At 38.6% G+C, this 16,904-nt stretch overlaps 1 protein-coding gene across 3 annotated transcripts in view; it reads right to left on the reverse strand.

Annotated features, from left to right (window-relative positions):
• Actr3 (actin related protein 3) overlaps positions 1–16,904 on the reverse strand; it is a 42,734-nt gene that overhangs the window by 2,849 nt on the left and 22,981 nt on the right. For all 3 annotated transcript variants that reach the window (XM_029476493.1, XM_021156788.1, XM_021156795.2), the window contains 7 exons: positions 15,972–16,082; positions 13,536–13,631; positions 12,178–12,285; positions 10,762–10,905; positions 6,739–6,912; positions 1,637–1,729; positions 1,293–1,418 (listed from right to left, as the gene is read on the reverse strand). In XM_029476493.1, coding sequence (XP_029332353.1) covers positions 1,293–1,418; positions 1,637–1,729; positions 6,739–6,912; positions 10,762–10,905; positions 12,178–12,285; positions 13,536–13,631; positions 15,972–16,082 — 852 coding nt within the window. The remainder of the gene's footprint in view (positions 1–1,292; positions 1,419–1,636; positions 1,730–6,738; positions 6,913–10,761; positions 10,906–12,177; positions 12,286–13,535; positions 13,632–15,971; positions 16,083–16,904) is intronic.

Below are 16,904 nucleotides of genomic sequence, written 5' to 3' on the forward strand. Positions count from 1 at the left end.
AAAAAAAAAAGTCTGGTGAAGCACAGAACAGCTACATGGCCTGACAGACTCCTCTTACGTTTCTGCACATGGGAATACAGAGGTAACAGCTATACACAGGAGAAAACTGGCAGGAAGCCTCTACCAAGTGGTTAAAGTCAATGCAGCCTCTGACAAAACGCAGTAAAACTGACATGAAAATGCTTCTGTGATGTGACTGTCAAAGCACAAACTGCACCCACCCAGAAGGAACACCAAACAGACCCACACCAAGACAAAGTTCAGAAAATACACAGCCTGAACTCTTCAAATATGTCCAGGCTAGGAAACAGTGAGCAAGCAAAGCTTCCTAGAGCTCCTTAACTGGAGAAGAGGCCAGCAAGATGGCTCAGTGGTAAAAGGCATTTGTTATCATCTGAGTTTGCCCACAGGACCCACCCACACGGTAAAAGGATCAAACCAACTCATTCAAGTTATCCTTTGATCTCAACATGGGTGAATGCATGCACACAGGTGCATGTGTATACACACACACCACCCCAAATTATGAGAGAGAGAGAGAGAGAGAGAGAGAGAGAGAGAGAGAGAGAGAAAGAGAAAGAATGTATGTTCCTTGACTGAATAATATAACATTGTTTTTTGTTTTCTTTTGTTTTTAATTTTATTCTGTTTTCCTTTGGCTTGACAGATCATTCTTAAATCAACTGGTGAAATATGTCTCAGGTCAACAGCCACACCTTGTGTTTATAATCAATGTATGAATTCCCCTAAGTCAGAATTTAAACTTTTGTGTGTGTGTGTGAGTGTGTGTGTGTATGGTGTGTGTATGTGTGTCATGGTATGCTTGAAGAGGGCAGAGGATAACACTGAGAGTTGCTTCTTTCCTTTTACCTTTCTATGGATTCCAGGGATCAAACTCAGGTCACTGGGTGTGTACAACAAACATCTCACCAGGCCCTGCTACACAGATTTAAAACTATATCTGTGAAACACAAGTCAGCCTTTCACACAGTGGAGTAATGTGAGTGTCAGGAGAATTGGTTGGTTGAGGAGGAAAGCAAACATAAAAACCTTTTTTGCACAAGCAGTCTGCCTGAGCTGTGACGTTTTGTTATTTCTCAACAGAGTTCAAACCAGAGCAAAGTACCAAGCAACAAACTGCACCCATGATTCTAGGGACAGTGGCTACCTTCCAGCAGGACACCTGGCATGATTGTCTTACTGCTCCTAAGTGAGAGCTGGCAAACCTTCCTGTCCAGAATGCAGTAACAAGGGGGTCTTCCACAATCTCTGTCAAGGGTTGAGAAACTAACCTTCAATCTACCACCGCTCAGCTCCTCGCTTAACTTCAGCCTGGCATCTACAGTTCTCTTCAAATCTCTTTGTAAACGACGTCCAAAGTCCCTGAACATGGTTGAACCACCAGAGAGGACAATGTTCTGTGATGGTAGAAAACAAAAACAAAAAATCCAAAAATTATGATCTTTATTTTAAAAGAGAAGCAATCTAGAGACAAATATATAAGAATTCAATTGTGTCTTTTCTAAGACACAATTCTCTAATATTCAACAATGAACAAGGATAAAGGCTTTAAAATATGCTATTAAATATTAGGAAAAGAAAACTTAAAACTCCAGTTTTTGCTGTAAACACTAACCTTGTAGAGAGGACGCCGGACATCAATGGGGCAATTCTGAATGACTTCATCTACAACTTCTGAGATAGGTTGTGTAAAATCTGGATTAGCAAACTGAAAAATAAGTACATTTTATACATGAGTGTATAGAATTGTTATGTTAACATTGTGTTAGTGTAATGTTCAAGTTAATAACAATCCAGCTCAGGAGTGAAAGGACCCTGGTGGTCAACATACTACAGCTACTGAGGATAGGAGTCAGGCAAGATTCAGTTAACAAAAGAAAGCCATGCCTGTACTATAAGACAGCAGACATACAATAGGAACTTCTGTACACAGCTAAGAGAATACCCGAAGAGGAAAACAACCTGGCAACAGCTGACAAAGATCCAAGGAGCCACACACCATTGGCTCTTCTTCAAAGGTTCCCAAAGGGAACTGTGATCTATATACTTTATGTAAAACTTCACCACAGTGAAAAGGTGCTAGAGAGATGGCTCAACAATGTAAAACATTTGCTGTTCTTGCAGAGGACCTGGGTCTGTTTCCAAAACATACACGCTGGCTCCCTCCTTTAATTCCAGTTCTAGGGGATCCAATGTCCTCTTCTGACCTCCACAAGCAATAGGCACATATGTAGTACACAGACTATGATCTTTATTTTAAAAGAGAAGCAATCTAGAGGCAAATATATGCTTACAAAACACACACATAAAATAAAATCTATAAAAAGGTGAAAATAACCACCAATGGTCCACCAGAAAGATGTTGTACACCTAGTCATTAGAGTCTGCATCTGCAGACTGACTTGCTACCCTCATGTGAACAGGTTACACTCATTTCCACATACACAGGGCAGCAGCACTGTCAATCCAAGTGTGTACTTGTACGTTCCTGGTTGACGCTGAACAGCTTGGTACTAAGTCACACTATAAATTCATGTCCTTTTCAGGCGTTTAGGGCTGGTATTTTCCTGCTATGACTGGTGATCCTGATGATTAAATCCCCATCTAAGGCACAGTGCTGACGTGTAGTACCTGTGTCTAGGAAGAAGACTGGGGGTGTGTGTGTGGGGGGTCCTTACCAACAAAGTGCCAGGTACGTAGCATCTTTCAGACATAGATAGAGGAATGGATGTCAACAATTATTTCAAACAGATGAACACACAGACCAGAGGTATGCAGATAGGATGGAGAAAACTTGACAAGGGACAGAAAACTATCTTTTTTTTTTCTTAGGAGCATTAGTTCAGTATGCAGTACTTTATAATACTCTCAAGAACTATTAACAGATGAAGACAAAGAGTCAGTGATGAATTCAGTATGATACATCACAGCCAAAATAAAGCCATCTCTATCTAATATGTGATGCTCAAAAGCAAACCAACATGCCACATGTTTGTAGACCGCTACATGGAAAGTAGATCCCAACTCTGCATTATAGGGGAATAGAAAACAGAGCTCAGCTTGGCTAGCTCTAGCGAGTCATTTAAAGACAAGCTCAAATGCAGTCAGAGGCAGGCTGACTATAAAAGAAACCAAAACAGAACTTGAGACTACTGTCCATGATGGCATTTGTGACTACATACAATCTTTGTTGGCTTTAGACTGCAAACAGTGAAGAGCCCTTAGTTCTCAAAGCACTGTGGTAATAATAAGCCCATGGTAATACTTTAACTTCAGAACCTGGCACTGGTTTTATTTTGTTTGTTTAAAAAACAAACAAACACTTAATTTCCCCAAATCTAGAAAGTAACAATTTGACAGAAAAATCTTTTTTATTAAACTGATTTCTACAAAACCCTTCCACTGTTAAGCAGAACTAGTAAAGTCTCTTCATTGCCCTTTGTCCTCACTAATATTTACCTAAAACACACACACACACACTTCTATGATATATTGTTAACCTTTCCCATAATCTTGCTCATCTTATCTGTTATACTGTGAACAGAAGGCCAGAGCAGGGCTGGCCGTGCACATCGCAGCTGTGTCTGAATCCTTTGCACGGCACTCCATCTCCTCATGTCTGATTTTACTGAATCAGAATGGTGGCTAGTGGTTAAAGGTGTGTGCTGCTCTTGCAGAGGACCTGAGTTCGGTTCCCAGCCCCTATGTGGGGAAGCTCACAATTGCCTTTAAGTAGCTCCAGGAAGATTGACCATCTAGAAGATACAATTTTGGCCTTGGGAGGTACCTGCATTCAAGTGTACCCACATACATCCATAAATATAAATTTAAAAATTTTAAATATTTGGAGCTGGAGAGGTAGCTCAGCAGTTAAGAGTACTGGCTGTTCTTCCAGGGGAACCCCAGGACCCACAAGCATGACAGCTCACAACCAACTCCAGGTCTGGGTGATCAATGCCCTCTTCTGTTTTCCATGGGCACAAAGCAGGGCAATGGTGCATAGATGTGCATGCAGACAAAACATCCATATACATAAACAATAATTTAATTAAGGAAAAACAAAGTCAGATTAATATAAAGAAGCAACGAATATTTTCTAAAGAACAACAAAACACTATTAAACGGGTTAAAAAAAATTAAAATTTCCTCAAAAATTTAATAAACTCAACAGTGGTTCCCCCAAACTAATTCTTGGCCCTTCCTTCAGCTTCCTTTTAGGTATTAGTCCAATTGTTCCCTGGTCAGGTCTCAGCAGCACACAGCTGTTGAGAATGTTCTAAGAGGCTATTAAAGGAGGATTATTCAGGTAGACTGAGCATATCAAATAAATACAATACCCCATGTCTGTGTCATAGTTAGAAATATATTCATAAATTTAAAGTATAAAATGGCTTTTTTTTTTTTTTTGGTTTTCGAGACAGGGTTTCTCTTTTTTTCAACAGGATGTCTGCATCACAGCCCATCCTCAAGGCTCAGGAAAGGAGCTGGGAAGTTAGGGGAGGGGAAAGAATTATGATCAAAATATATTGTAAAGAAAATCCTTAATAAAAAACAAAAGTCAATCTTCTCATCTTCCATATATTTTATCATCAGTATTCAAATCTTAGATAGGTTAAATATTCAATCATTCATCTAGTCCAAATTAGAAAAATGAATGAATACTTCAATTGACAGGGAAACTAGAACACAGAAGGAATCTTAAAGATTCACTTGGGAAGTAGCACACTTTCTACAAAACACACACACACACACACACACACGCACACACACACAAGCAAGTTCTATTCTGGGAAACTACAATGAACTAACTAAATACACACATCTAATTTTCTCTCACCAAATTAAAACCACTGGGTAAAGAGATTTTTTAATTGAAAAAAGTCTAAAACAGACAACCCAAAGATACAGCTGTTGAGAATGTGCCCACCCTTACACTTAAGTCACCAGTGACTTCAAACAAGAATGACGTTGCTCTATAATGGACCTTTCCCTCAAAGAACTAACTACATCTGGAGGCTTAGAAATTGAGGCAGGGGGAGACAAAGGCATACAGTCCCATAGTCAACCCCAATTCTCTGTAGGAGCCCATCAAATGTTCTCTCCTCAAGACTTCTATTTAATGTATTCTTAAGAACAGACTATTCTTCCGAAAACAGCTTTCTGAGCTATTTTTATCCTCGCTAAAAGTAATCAAAGTACACAGAGGGTGTCAGAAGTCCCCTAAATAAACTGTCACAGAGTAGGTAAGCAGCTCAAGCAGACAGAAGCACTGACTGACTTTGACTCACATGCTAAAGAACTGTGTGTTCAAAGGGAAGACACGGGGACAAGAACAGAAGAGAAGAGGCAGTTATCTTCCATAGCTCAAAGTCAATTCAAAAATGCCTACAACTCAGTGTGTGTCTGTGGGAGGGCACAGGGGGTGGGGGCAATGGATCAAGAATGTAAATCTCTACAACTCCAGCTCTGCTGTTTCGTTTGGTTTGGTGGAGCCTAAGACGGCCTCAAACTCTAGATTCTGTGCCTTAGCTTCCAGAGTGACAAGGTTACCTACCGAGCTGCAGCACCATGAGCAGCTGAGTCCAAGTTTCCAGAGACTCATCTGTTCTGCTCTCTAGTTATTCTGACTGCCACCCTACATTTCCCTTGACAGAATCTAAGTTACTCAAGTTACAGATTCTTCATATCCTTATCCCTCTCACAGCTAAGTATTTACTAAATCATAAAGCCCTCATTTTGTTTCTCCTTTCTCCATGACTGACATTTATTCACCTGAAAATCTGTAACAAACTCATCTGCTTCCAACCCAATTCAAATTATTGTTCTGATACAAAACCACCTTTGTGTGTGTGTGTGTATCTCATATACATTTATTTCCATGTTATATGTCCACACACTATGAATTCTCAAAAATGTAAGGTAGTTACCCGGCCAACTGTTGGGCTGACTTCATATGTTAATCCCTCTGAGAAGTTTCCTGGTTCTTGCGAGCAGACCTGTGCTATTTCTACAAAGTCAATAGCTATGTCCATCTGTTAAAGCAACTACTCTCATTTAACTACTTTTCTTATTCTCTACCCTCAAAAGAATACGGTTAAATAGCCTTTCAGCTTTCAATAGTCAATACTTAATCTGAGACCATGAAAGTCATAGCCAGTACAAAGTGTAAAAAAAAAAGCAATTATCAAAAATAACGGTTCTTGATGCTGAATAAGCACAGCAGGCACTGAATACCAAAATTCTAGTAAAGTTAAATTCTTATTATCAAGTTACCTGAAGAATTAATTATTAAAGATTACCAAGAACATCTATTTTTATTATTTTATGGAAGATTTTGTGTTCATTAGATTCCACACAGTCCTTTTGCAGTAGGGGCAGGGACTTTCTGGAATCTTTCCCAGGGATTAAGCTGTTAAAAACTTGACCGGCTACCTTCTGCCTTGTTCTTCAATACCTTAGCTCTCCCCAGCACATAAAGAGTAAAGAGGCAGGCTATGTACAGATAAGGAGGCTTTAACAGGAGACTCTTCTCAGGTAGGGGTGGGAGTAGGCAGGGGTTGGGTGTAGAGTAGAAATCATTCACTACGGTGCTTTCGGACACTAAAGAAAGTTTCTGAGAGTGATTCTCTCTCAATTTCTTCTGAATTTCTGCTGCATATTTCAAAGTGATCTGTTTAAAACAAAGCAAAACAAAACACACCAACTACCAAGCATTACCTCTGGATGGAAAAAGATCTCGGGTCCCAGGAATCGCTCATAGCCAACATCAATGGAAAACTCTTTCTTTGAGATGGCGTTGACTCCGGTGTACTGTTTGATCCACTTTGACCCATCGGTGTCATACTTGTTAAACTCTTTTACTAAATCCGGGCAGACATAACTGTAGCGTTCCTGAAAACCAAATACATAAAAGTATTTCTTTTTCTCTTGTTTTAGGTCAAGTTTTAGTATATCAAACAATCAAATGAAAAAGATATAATTAAGTAATTTTGAGAGGTGATCTTTTAATACATATTGAATATCATATTGTGTGGTACATACATAATTTCTTTATTTTATTTTATTTTTTTTATTGGGTATTTATTTCATTACATTTCCAATGCTATCCCAAAAGTCCCCCACACGCTCCCCTACCCACTTCCCTACCCACCCACTCCCACTTCTTGGCCCTGTCGTTCCCCTGTACTGAGGCATAAAAAGTTTGCACGACTAATGGGCCTCTCTTTCCACTGATGGCCGACTAGGCCATCTTCTGATACATATGCAGCTAGAGTCACGAGCTCCAAGGGGGTAATGGTTAGTTCATATTGTTATTCCACCTATAGGATTGCAGGTCCCTTTAGCTCCTTGGGTACTTTCTCTAGCTCCTCCATTGGGGGCCCTGTGATCCATCCAATAGCTGACTGTGAGCATCCACTTCTGTGTTTGCTAGGCNCCGGCATAGTCTCACAANAGACAGCTNTATCTGGGTCCTTTCAGCAAAATCTTGCTAGTGTATGCAATGGTGTCAGTGTTTGGAAGCTGATTATGGGATGGATCCCCGGATATGGCAGTCTCTAGATGGTCCATCCTTTCGTCACAGCTCCAACTTTGTCTCTGTAACTCCTTCCGTGGGTGTTTTGTTCCCAGTTCTAAGAAGGGGCAAAGTGTCCACACTTTGGTCTTCGTTCTTCTTGAGTTTCATGCGTTTAGCAAATTGTATCTTATATCTTGGGTATTCTAAGTTTCTGGGCTAATATCCACTTATCAGTGAGTACATATTGTGTGAATTCCTTTGTGATTGGGTTACCTCACTCAGGATGATGCCCTCCAGGTCCATCCATTTGCCTAGGAATTTCATAAATTCATTCTTTTTAATAGCTGAGTAGTAGTCCATTGTGTAAATGTACCACATTTTCTGTATCCATTCCTCTGTTGAGGGACATCTGGGTTCTTTCCAGCTTCTGGCTATTATAAATAGGGCTGCTATGAACATAGTGGAGCATGTGTCCTTCTTACCGGTTGGACATCTTCTGGATATATGCCCAGGAGAGGTATTGTGGGATCCTCTGGTAGTACTATGTCCAATTTTCTGAGGAACCGCCAGACTGATTTCCAGAGTGGTTGTACAAGCTTGCAATCCCACCAACAATGGAGGAGTGTTCCTCTTTCTCCACATCCTCGCCAGCATCTGCTGTCACCTGAATTTTTGATCTTAGCCATTCTGACTGGTGTGAGGTGGAATCTCAGNGTTGTTTTGATTTGCATTTCCCTGATGATTAAGGATGTTGAACATTTTTTCAGGTGTTTCTCTGCCATCCGGTATTCCTCAGGTGAGAATTCTTTGTTCAGNTCTGAGCCCCATTTTTTAATGGGGTTATTTGATTTTCTAGAGTCCACCTTCTTGAGTTCTTTATATATATTGGATATTAGTCCCCTATCTGATTTAGGATAGGTAAAGATCCTTTCCCAATCTGTTGGTGGTCTTTTTGTCTTATTGATGGTGTCTTTTGCCTTGCAGAAGCTTTGCAACTTTATGAGGTCCCATTTATCAATTCCGATCTTACAGCACAAGCCATTGCTGTTCTATTCAGGAATTTTTCCCCTGTACCCATATCTTCGAGGCCTTTCCCTACTTTCTCCTCTATAAGTTTCAGTGTCTCTGGTTTTATGTGGAGTTCCTTAATCCATACATAATTTCTTACCCCATCTATCAACACAACTAAAATCTGAAAGACTAAACTTGGTCCAAACTATTTTAATGTTACTTTATAAAATCATGCACAAAAGACTTCAACATCTACTATCTCAGTAACAAAATAGAATGTTCTAGAAAGGACAAAAATAAAAAAGCACAAATACAAAAAGAATACCTATACGAACACAAATTGACACAGATCCTTTATGCCTATTTAGAACAAAACTAATTCTGATCAAGGTAATGAGTAAAGAAGAAATACAGAAATATAAGCAACTCTGCTCTTGCCTGAAAGATTGAATTAACATCCATGATTACCTGACTGTATCCCACTGCTTCTATCTATCCCTCCATCAATTGTTGAGAAATATGCACAATATCCTGTAATTCTGAATACCAAGGACATTTTCCAAGTAGCCACAAATATTATCACAGAGAACAACAACAACAACAAAATATAGAAAGCCGTCTTGATGTGGCATTATGGTGTTTCACACCTTTAATCTAGAGCACTGGGGAGGCACAGGCAGGAGGATCTTCTGTAAGTGGGAGGCCAGCCAGCACTATATAGTGAGACCCTGTTTCAATCCCCCTGCAAAAGGGAAGACTTGTATGAAAAAAAGGACAATCTCAGTACCTTACACACTGTCTTAGTTAGGGCTTTACTGCTGTGAACAGACATCATGACCAAGGAAATCTTATAAGGACAGCATTTTATTTTACAGGTTCAGAGGTTCAGTCCATTATTATCAAAGCAGGAGCATGGCAGGATCCAGGCAGGCATGGTGCAGGAGGAGCTAAGAGTTCTACATCTTCATCTGAAGGCTCTAGCAGAAGACTGTCTTACAGGCAGCTAGGACGAGGGTCTTAAAGCCCACAATAACAGTGACTCACTTACTCCAACAAGGCTACACCTTCTAATAGTGCCACTGCCTGGGCCAAGCATATACAAACCATCACACACATCTATCTCCAAATCTTGGAGATGGAAATTTCATTAGAGAAGTTTTTTTTCAAAGATCTTCAGCATGAGCAGTCTTCCTTGGAATAAATCTATATTCTCAGTACTCTTTTGCTTGCTTGCTTTGTTTTAATGCCATGGATTTGCCAAAGAAATTAAAAAATAATAGTGTTGATTAAATTTTTATGCGTTTGGAGGGGTTTTGTTGTTGTTGTTTTTATGAGATCGAGAATCTCTCTATAGCATTGCTAACCTAGCTCTTGATATGTAAACTAAGCTGTCCTCAAACTTAGAGCTCTGCCTGTCTCTGTTCCTAAGTGCTAGGATTAAAGGTATGAGCCTGGCTTCGTACATTTAGTTTTAGGTTATCAACTTGATATAAGGTTCAGAAACCATTTAGTAGTCTCTTTACTATACAGGAAGTAGTCAAGGCATCTTCATGGCTAAGCTTGAAAGAACAAAGACATCTCCATAAATGTCGTACAAAGAGATGCAAATAAATGACTTATTTTTGCAAAGGCAGATTTACATATTCAAAGCATGAGAAATACCGAAAATTTTCATCTTTGTTGATAACAAATTCTAAAAGCTAAACAAAAAGAATAAGGAAATAGTTTTTCTGCATGTATGACACAAATGATATAAGAAAGAACATATATTGTCAAAACCTAATCAAATACCTCACATACCCATCACAGTTTCTGTCATGTTCCACATCACTGAGTAATGTCCTGCATCTATACTGCAGAGCTCAACAAGCCAATTACATCAAAACAATTTTAGTAACCAAAAACTATTAGGATTAAAATAAGGACCTCAGAGTAAACTGAGATGTAATAATTTCTGGGTAAAATAAATCTTTATTTTTAATAAAAGGAGTAATCACAAAAGTGTATGTTTAACACTCGTATGCTACCCTCTCAAGTTGAGAGAATTGATAGAATATGCAAAGGGCAGGTGACCATCAACCATTTATTTGTGAGAAATCTACAGAAAACAACTTAGAGGGATTGCTTTGATGAGAGCATGTAGGTAAGGAGCAGTCCTGCCATCCCAGTTAAGTAGTGACTCATCTCCAGCTGACCCAGTGTGTGTAGCTTACCTTCACTGCTTTCGCAGTTTCCAAGGACTGCTCAGGAGGGATTCCTACTTCTCGGTCTCGCAGCAGTTGCTGAATAAAATATGTTATATCTCTTCCTGCGATTGGAATGTGTTTAATACAGCTGCCGATAACATATCCTTCAGCCTACATACAAGGAGAAAAAAGTGTCAAATTTACGTTAGTGTCCCAAGATAGTAAGCTGCTTAGTGGGGCACGTGCTTGCTCCAGGTCCTGAAAACTAGAGTTTAATCCCTATAACCTACATAAAGGTGCAGGGAGAAAACCAGCCCCACTTACATGCCCAGGCAGCACGAGCATTCTCACCTCATTCCTGTATAATAATTTTTAAAACTTGTATTTCTAAAACTTAATAGATTAGAAAAATTAAGATCCATTTCTTAGCCAGTTGTGACAAGATACCTAAAGTCCCAGCATCTACAAGGCTGTGGCAGGATTCAAGGTGTCTTCATCTACTATTGCCTCCAGACAGTGTCTCTGACTGAACCAGAAACTTGCTGTTTTTAGCTAGGCCACTGGGTTCTTGAAACTACACCATGTCTCTGCTTCCACCTGCTTTTCACGTGGGTACTAGAGATCTGAACACAGGTCTTCATACAGAAGAGAACAAACTCTCTCACCCACCAAGTCTTTATCAGCCCACAACAATTATTTTAGATACCACAAAGGGGAAAAAAAGAGTTATCAAGTAAATTATACAAAGCTACTAAATGCTAGGTACATCCTAATATGATATTAAAGACACCTAAAGGCTAAACAAAAGGGGATATATCCACACAGTCAACTGAGACTTGCAATATAAAGAAGCATATATACTATAACATGGACAATTTCAAAAACATAAGTGAACACAGCCTGTCTTAAAGACCAGAGTATATAATTCCTTTTCTATGAAGTTGCTGGACAGGTAAACTATTCACACAGAAAGCCTGTGGCTGACAGATATCATGTACACCATATTTGGAAGCTGTCATTTGCTACTTGAGCCCACTAAGAACTTTTACTCTTGTGTGCCCTTCCTTATTTTCCTCCTACATGGCCCATGATGCCAGGTGAGACTGTCACCACAGATTATTCTGCCCCTTTCCTAGGGCTTTAAGTGAAATCAAATCTGGGGTTGATCATGCCTTATGTACTGTGTGAGGTCCACAACACTGTTCTCAACTCTGTGACCTTTACCGGTTACAAACATAGCTATGATTTGGGGGAACAGTATAAGGAGTTAGCATTGGCCTCCTTTTAACACTGTTGATGCTCTTAAGATCTTCGAGATCCTCATGCAGTCAGTGGTGGTGGTAGCCCAGAAAGAGCTTCCAGTCTTGTAAAGGTCCCATCAGTTCCGATCATTTACCTCTGCTATACTATTTCACATCCTCTTTAGCAATTTTCTGTACTCACCACAGGAATGACATGAGTGACTCCGTCTCCACTGTCTATTACTGTACCCGTCAGCGTCCGCTCTCCTACTTGTCTTGAGGTCCAGGATGCAGCTAAGGCAAGAACAGCCTAAAAGGTAAGACAGACAAAAAATAACCTGTTAAAGAGTTACTAGGGGTGAAAGTCTACAGAAGTAAGCTGTAATGACACTACACACTTTCTACAGTTCATGGGCCTCTTACTGCATCAGGACACTTAGAAAGTTCCGAGTTTAAAAGGAACGCTCTCTTCCTAGAGCCACAAGCAAGAGTGACACAAACATGTATGTAACATGTACAGCACTACCTTGCCCAAGCTTAAATACCAGACTACCACAAACTACCAGGATATCCTGCCATCACCATGAGCTAGCAAGCACTACTCTTAAAAACTCGGAACTCAGAAGTTCCTAAATGGAATCTGCAGTTAGCACTGTATACAAGTACCTTAACTGGAAAGGCCAGACACACTTCCAGACACCGTGAGTTAACTAGAAAACCAGTAGCACACAATACCACTTTCCTACCAAGAATCTCATGATGGCTGACACAAAACAACTCTTTCCAGGATGGGGGTGGGGATGGGGGTGAGGTGGGGAAGGGGATGGGGGTAACTCTTGTAAACTGAGTATCATTTTTTTTAAAAAAGATAATTTCTTAAAATCAAAATATATGAGTAGTTACTAAAAACAGATGATAAAACTAACTTTGCCTACTTACAATGTAACAATAAAAGGAACCAAGAGGTATTTAGTCCACTACCCTCCTTAAAAAAACAAAATAAAAAAAAAAAAAAAACCAAAAAACCTCCCAGCAATCATGTGGCTTCAAACTCTTGAGATTGCAGCCATGGCTCATCACCCAACAACAACAAAATCATTTCAATAATACAATGACTGCTTACCACCACACAATAAATTTAAAGGTTTAACAATGAAGAGTTTCACATAATATTAAAAGAAAAAAAAAGAAAATTTTGAGATTTCATTTTGAAATATACTCTTTTGGTAAAAACTGTCTTGTGATGATTTTCTAACAAGTCTTTTATAAACAATTAGGAACCCAAACTAGAATATGTATATATTAATATACCAACCAGGTTACAGAAATCTTACTGACTTTTGCACACCAAAGAAAGGGAAAATACTAAATGAGCGACGAGAAGCACCGAGAAGTCAGGCAAAGCACAGCCCTACCGTGTCTAAATTGTCACCTCAGGAAAGCATGGTATGATTCAAATTATGCTAAAGCTTTCTAGGAAAAGAGATATGCATGGTTTAGGAGAAAATTAAGCCTGGATAAAATGTAAAAGGCAAGCTTAAATAAGCATAAGCCACTTACCTGCACAGCAATGTACAAGCCTGGAACATTGAAGGACTCAAACATTATTTCAGCAGTATATTCCCTGTTTTCTGGAGTATTCAATGGAGGTTCCGTCTATTGAATTGAATGGTATTTTAAATAGACAATATCAGATCACTTCAAACTTTATAGGCAATTTCTAAAGGGGAACTAATTTATAAAATAATTTGAAAGGCACTAAATTTATAGGTAGAAAGACACAAAGACTACAGGAAGACCATAGAGAGTAAAAACAGACCTACACATATACAAAAATAACATATTCTCAGTGTCTGTATGTTTCTTCCCCTTTTGCTCTGGTTCTTCCCCATTTGTTTTGCCCATGCTGGCTGGTTTATGTTTTCAGATGTTTGTTTGTTATTCTAATGAGATAGAAATGAAAGGGTATGGATTTGGGTGGGAAAGTTAGAAAGATCTTCGAGGAACTGGGAGAAAGGAACTGTAATCAGAACACATTTATTATAATTTTTAGTATAATTGAAAATTTTATTTTCAATTAAAAAACTGAATTGTTCAATATCATTACAAGTCACCACCAGGAAAACACAAACTAAGACCAAATCAAGAACCATAATGACTAAAATTAAAAGAGATTAACAGGCTAGAATGCAGGAGCAATTCGATTACAATGCTGGATGAAGAGTCACCCTAGGCCAGAGTTCTATACCAGTTGAGTGTCTGCCCTGCAGCAGAGCAAATCCACAAAAGAGATGAGATTCAGTGTCTATAAGGACAGGAATGTTCAAAGAGCCAGACTGTCATGGCGTAAATTTTACTATAGCACATCTTATATGAATTCATCAGTGTAAAAACCAACTACAGGCAAGATTAATCTCACTTGTAAACAAAAATTTAAAATAGAATGACTCACTGGTTGCCTCTAGGAGATGAGGAGCATAAATTAACTAGAAAAGGTATTGATAATGTGTTATTTACACAACTACAGCTGTTAAAACTAAAGGCGGGCCAATCACCTAATTCTGAAAAACTACTTTACAGAAACACATCTATACTTACTGACTACATTAAGTATGGTCTATGGCTATTTCCACTCTACAGTAGAGCTGGATAGCTGTAACAAAACCTGCTATGCTCTCATTTGGTTTCTTTAGTATCCATCCATCTGTCTGTCTGCCTACGTAGGTAGCTATCTAAACTATCACATCTATCTACCTACCTACCACTATCTGGCCCTTTTTCTTTTGCCACACCTGGTCAAAATCTATAGAATGATTTAGCTTGGTGATTTTTTTATAATAAACTTTATATGAAAAAGAATATAAACAAATAATGAACTGTTTGATGATGGACATACTAAATGTTTAAGCATGAATTGATTCTCATCTGTATATTGCTCATTTTGATGTGATTCAAAAACAAAACAGGAGCCGGGCGTGGTGGCGCATGCCTTTAATCCCAGCACTCGGGAGGCAGAGGCAGGCGGATTTCTGAGTTCGAGGCCAGCCTGGTCTACAAAGTGAGTGCCAGGACAGCCAGGGCTACACAGAGAAACCCTGTCTCAAAAACCAAAAAAAAAAAAAAAAAAAAAAAAAAAAAAAAAAAAAAAAAAAAAAACAAAACAGATTAACAGATGGATAAACCAATGCATGTCAAAACAATTGGCTAAATGTAATTATACTGAAATGCTAATTATTGCACTTAGGTTATAGGCATAGAGGTGTCCACAGTTATGTTCTTTTCACTACAAATAAAGTCCAGCTACAAATAGTATTCACAAAGCACCACAATGAAACACTGAACACTGGATTAGCAAAACTTTAAAAAAAAAAAGACATAAAATATGACAGTCATTTTATGTTGTGAGATGATAAAAGGGGGAAAAAAGGAAATGTTCACTTATTCTACTAGGAAGTTAGAAGTCCTTATCAAATCGTTTTAAAAAACAAGTAAGAGAAGCTGCTTCCCAGAGATGCCCTATCTCACTAGGCACAGGCTCAGAAGCAATAGAGCCAAACAACTGTGGATGTTAGCCTCAGAAACTGAGCTGAAAGCAAACTTTCTTCCCTCACATTATTTTGTCAGTGACAGAACAAAACAAGTATTTTCAGGTGATAGCGTAATGATTACATATTAATTACCAAAAGCATTTACAAGATTACACTTTAATGCTTGGCCACATTGTTACTCTACCTGCAGCCAGTCGGTCTTAAGAATGACCTATAGTTTTATGTAACAAAGTCTTTCAGACAAGACAACTTAAATGATTAAATATGCTTGCTGATTACACCAGAAACATTAAAATGTTCCTCAAAAATTTTCCTAGTAGGCTAGGCATCAAGGCACAGGCCTGATAACCCAGCATTTGGGAATGATACTGAGTTTAAAACCATCCTGAGCTTACAAATCCCATCTAGAAAGAGGGGGAGTCTCCAATAAATTATAATGTGTACTTACCAAAAGAAAGTAATGATCTTCAGGTTCTGCCCTTAAATATTTAAAAATCACTTGCTCCATAAACCTTTCCATTAAGTCCCAGTCTTCAACTATACCATGGCGAATTGGCCACTATAAAACAAAATTCAGAAATTAAGTCTTATTAATGTTAAAAATTTGAACCAGAGACTATTAGCTCATTAGTAGATACTAGAAAAAGATGTATTTCTTTATAACACAAGGTCATCCTGAGGCTATACATGCTTAAATACAAATGTACATACTTTTAGAGAAATGAAATTATTTTTACAATATATATCCAGGTGGTTGAAACGTAAAATGAATATTGTCAAAAATGTTAAACTTTATCCTAATTTTCTTAATCTTTAATTATTAGCTTGTTAACTGGTATCTGTTGTATATCTAACACAGTACACACTTGGTATCTGATATGGTAACACACACATACTGTGTTAGCTACTAAGGAGGCTGAAACAGGAGGACTGCCTGAGCTCACAACTTTGAGAGTACTCTGGGCAACAGTGAAATGTCACCTCAAAATAATAATAGTAGCAAATCAGTAAATAAAAACATTGTTAAATATATAATATTTAATACTAGAATAATAATTAAGGATTTAGGATTTACTTTAGAAAGCTAAATAGGTTTGTGTTGAATCAAGGAATTCTAGGTTATTAGTCAATCCACATCTGTGAGGCTTAGAATTCACAAGGATACACAGGATACACACCACACCATGTGCTAGCCTAGCCTACATCTGGTTTTCAACATCAGTGTGTGCTGCACTACTTCATGACACTGTTTCTTTGAAAAATTGGGTTGCCAGCTGTTGCTATATAAAAACCAAATATTGCACACATACTCCCAAATCCACTTTTAAAGCAAAGCAAAGCAAAGAATGAGAGGGAAGGGAAGGGAAGGGAAGGGAAGGGA

The sequence above is a fragment of the Mus caroli genome, chromosome 1 (assembly GCF_900094665.2).
Source record: "Mus caroli chromosome 1, CAROLI_EIJ_v1.1, whole genome shotgun sequence".
Taxonomy (NCBI): domain Eukaryota; kingdom Metazoa; phylum Chordata; class Mammalia; order Rodentia; family Muridae; genus Mus; species Mus caroli.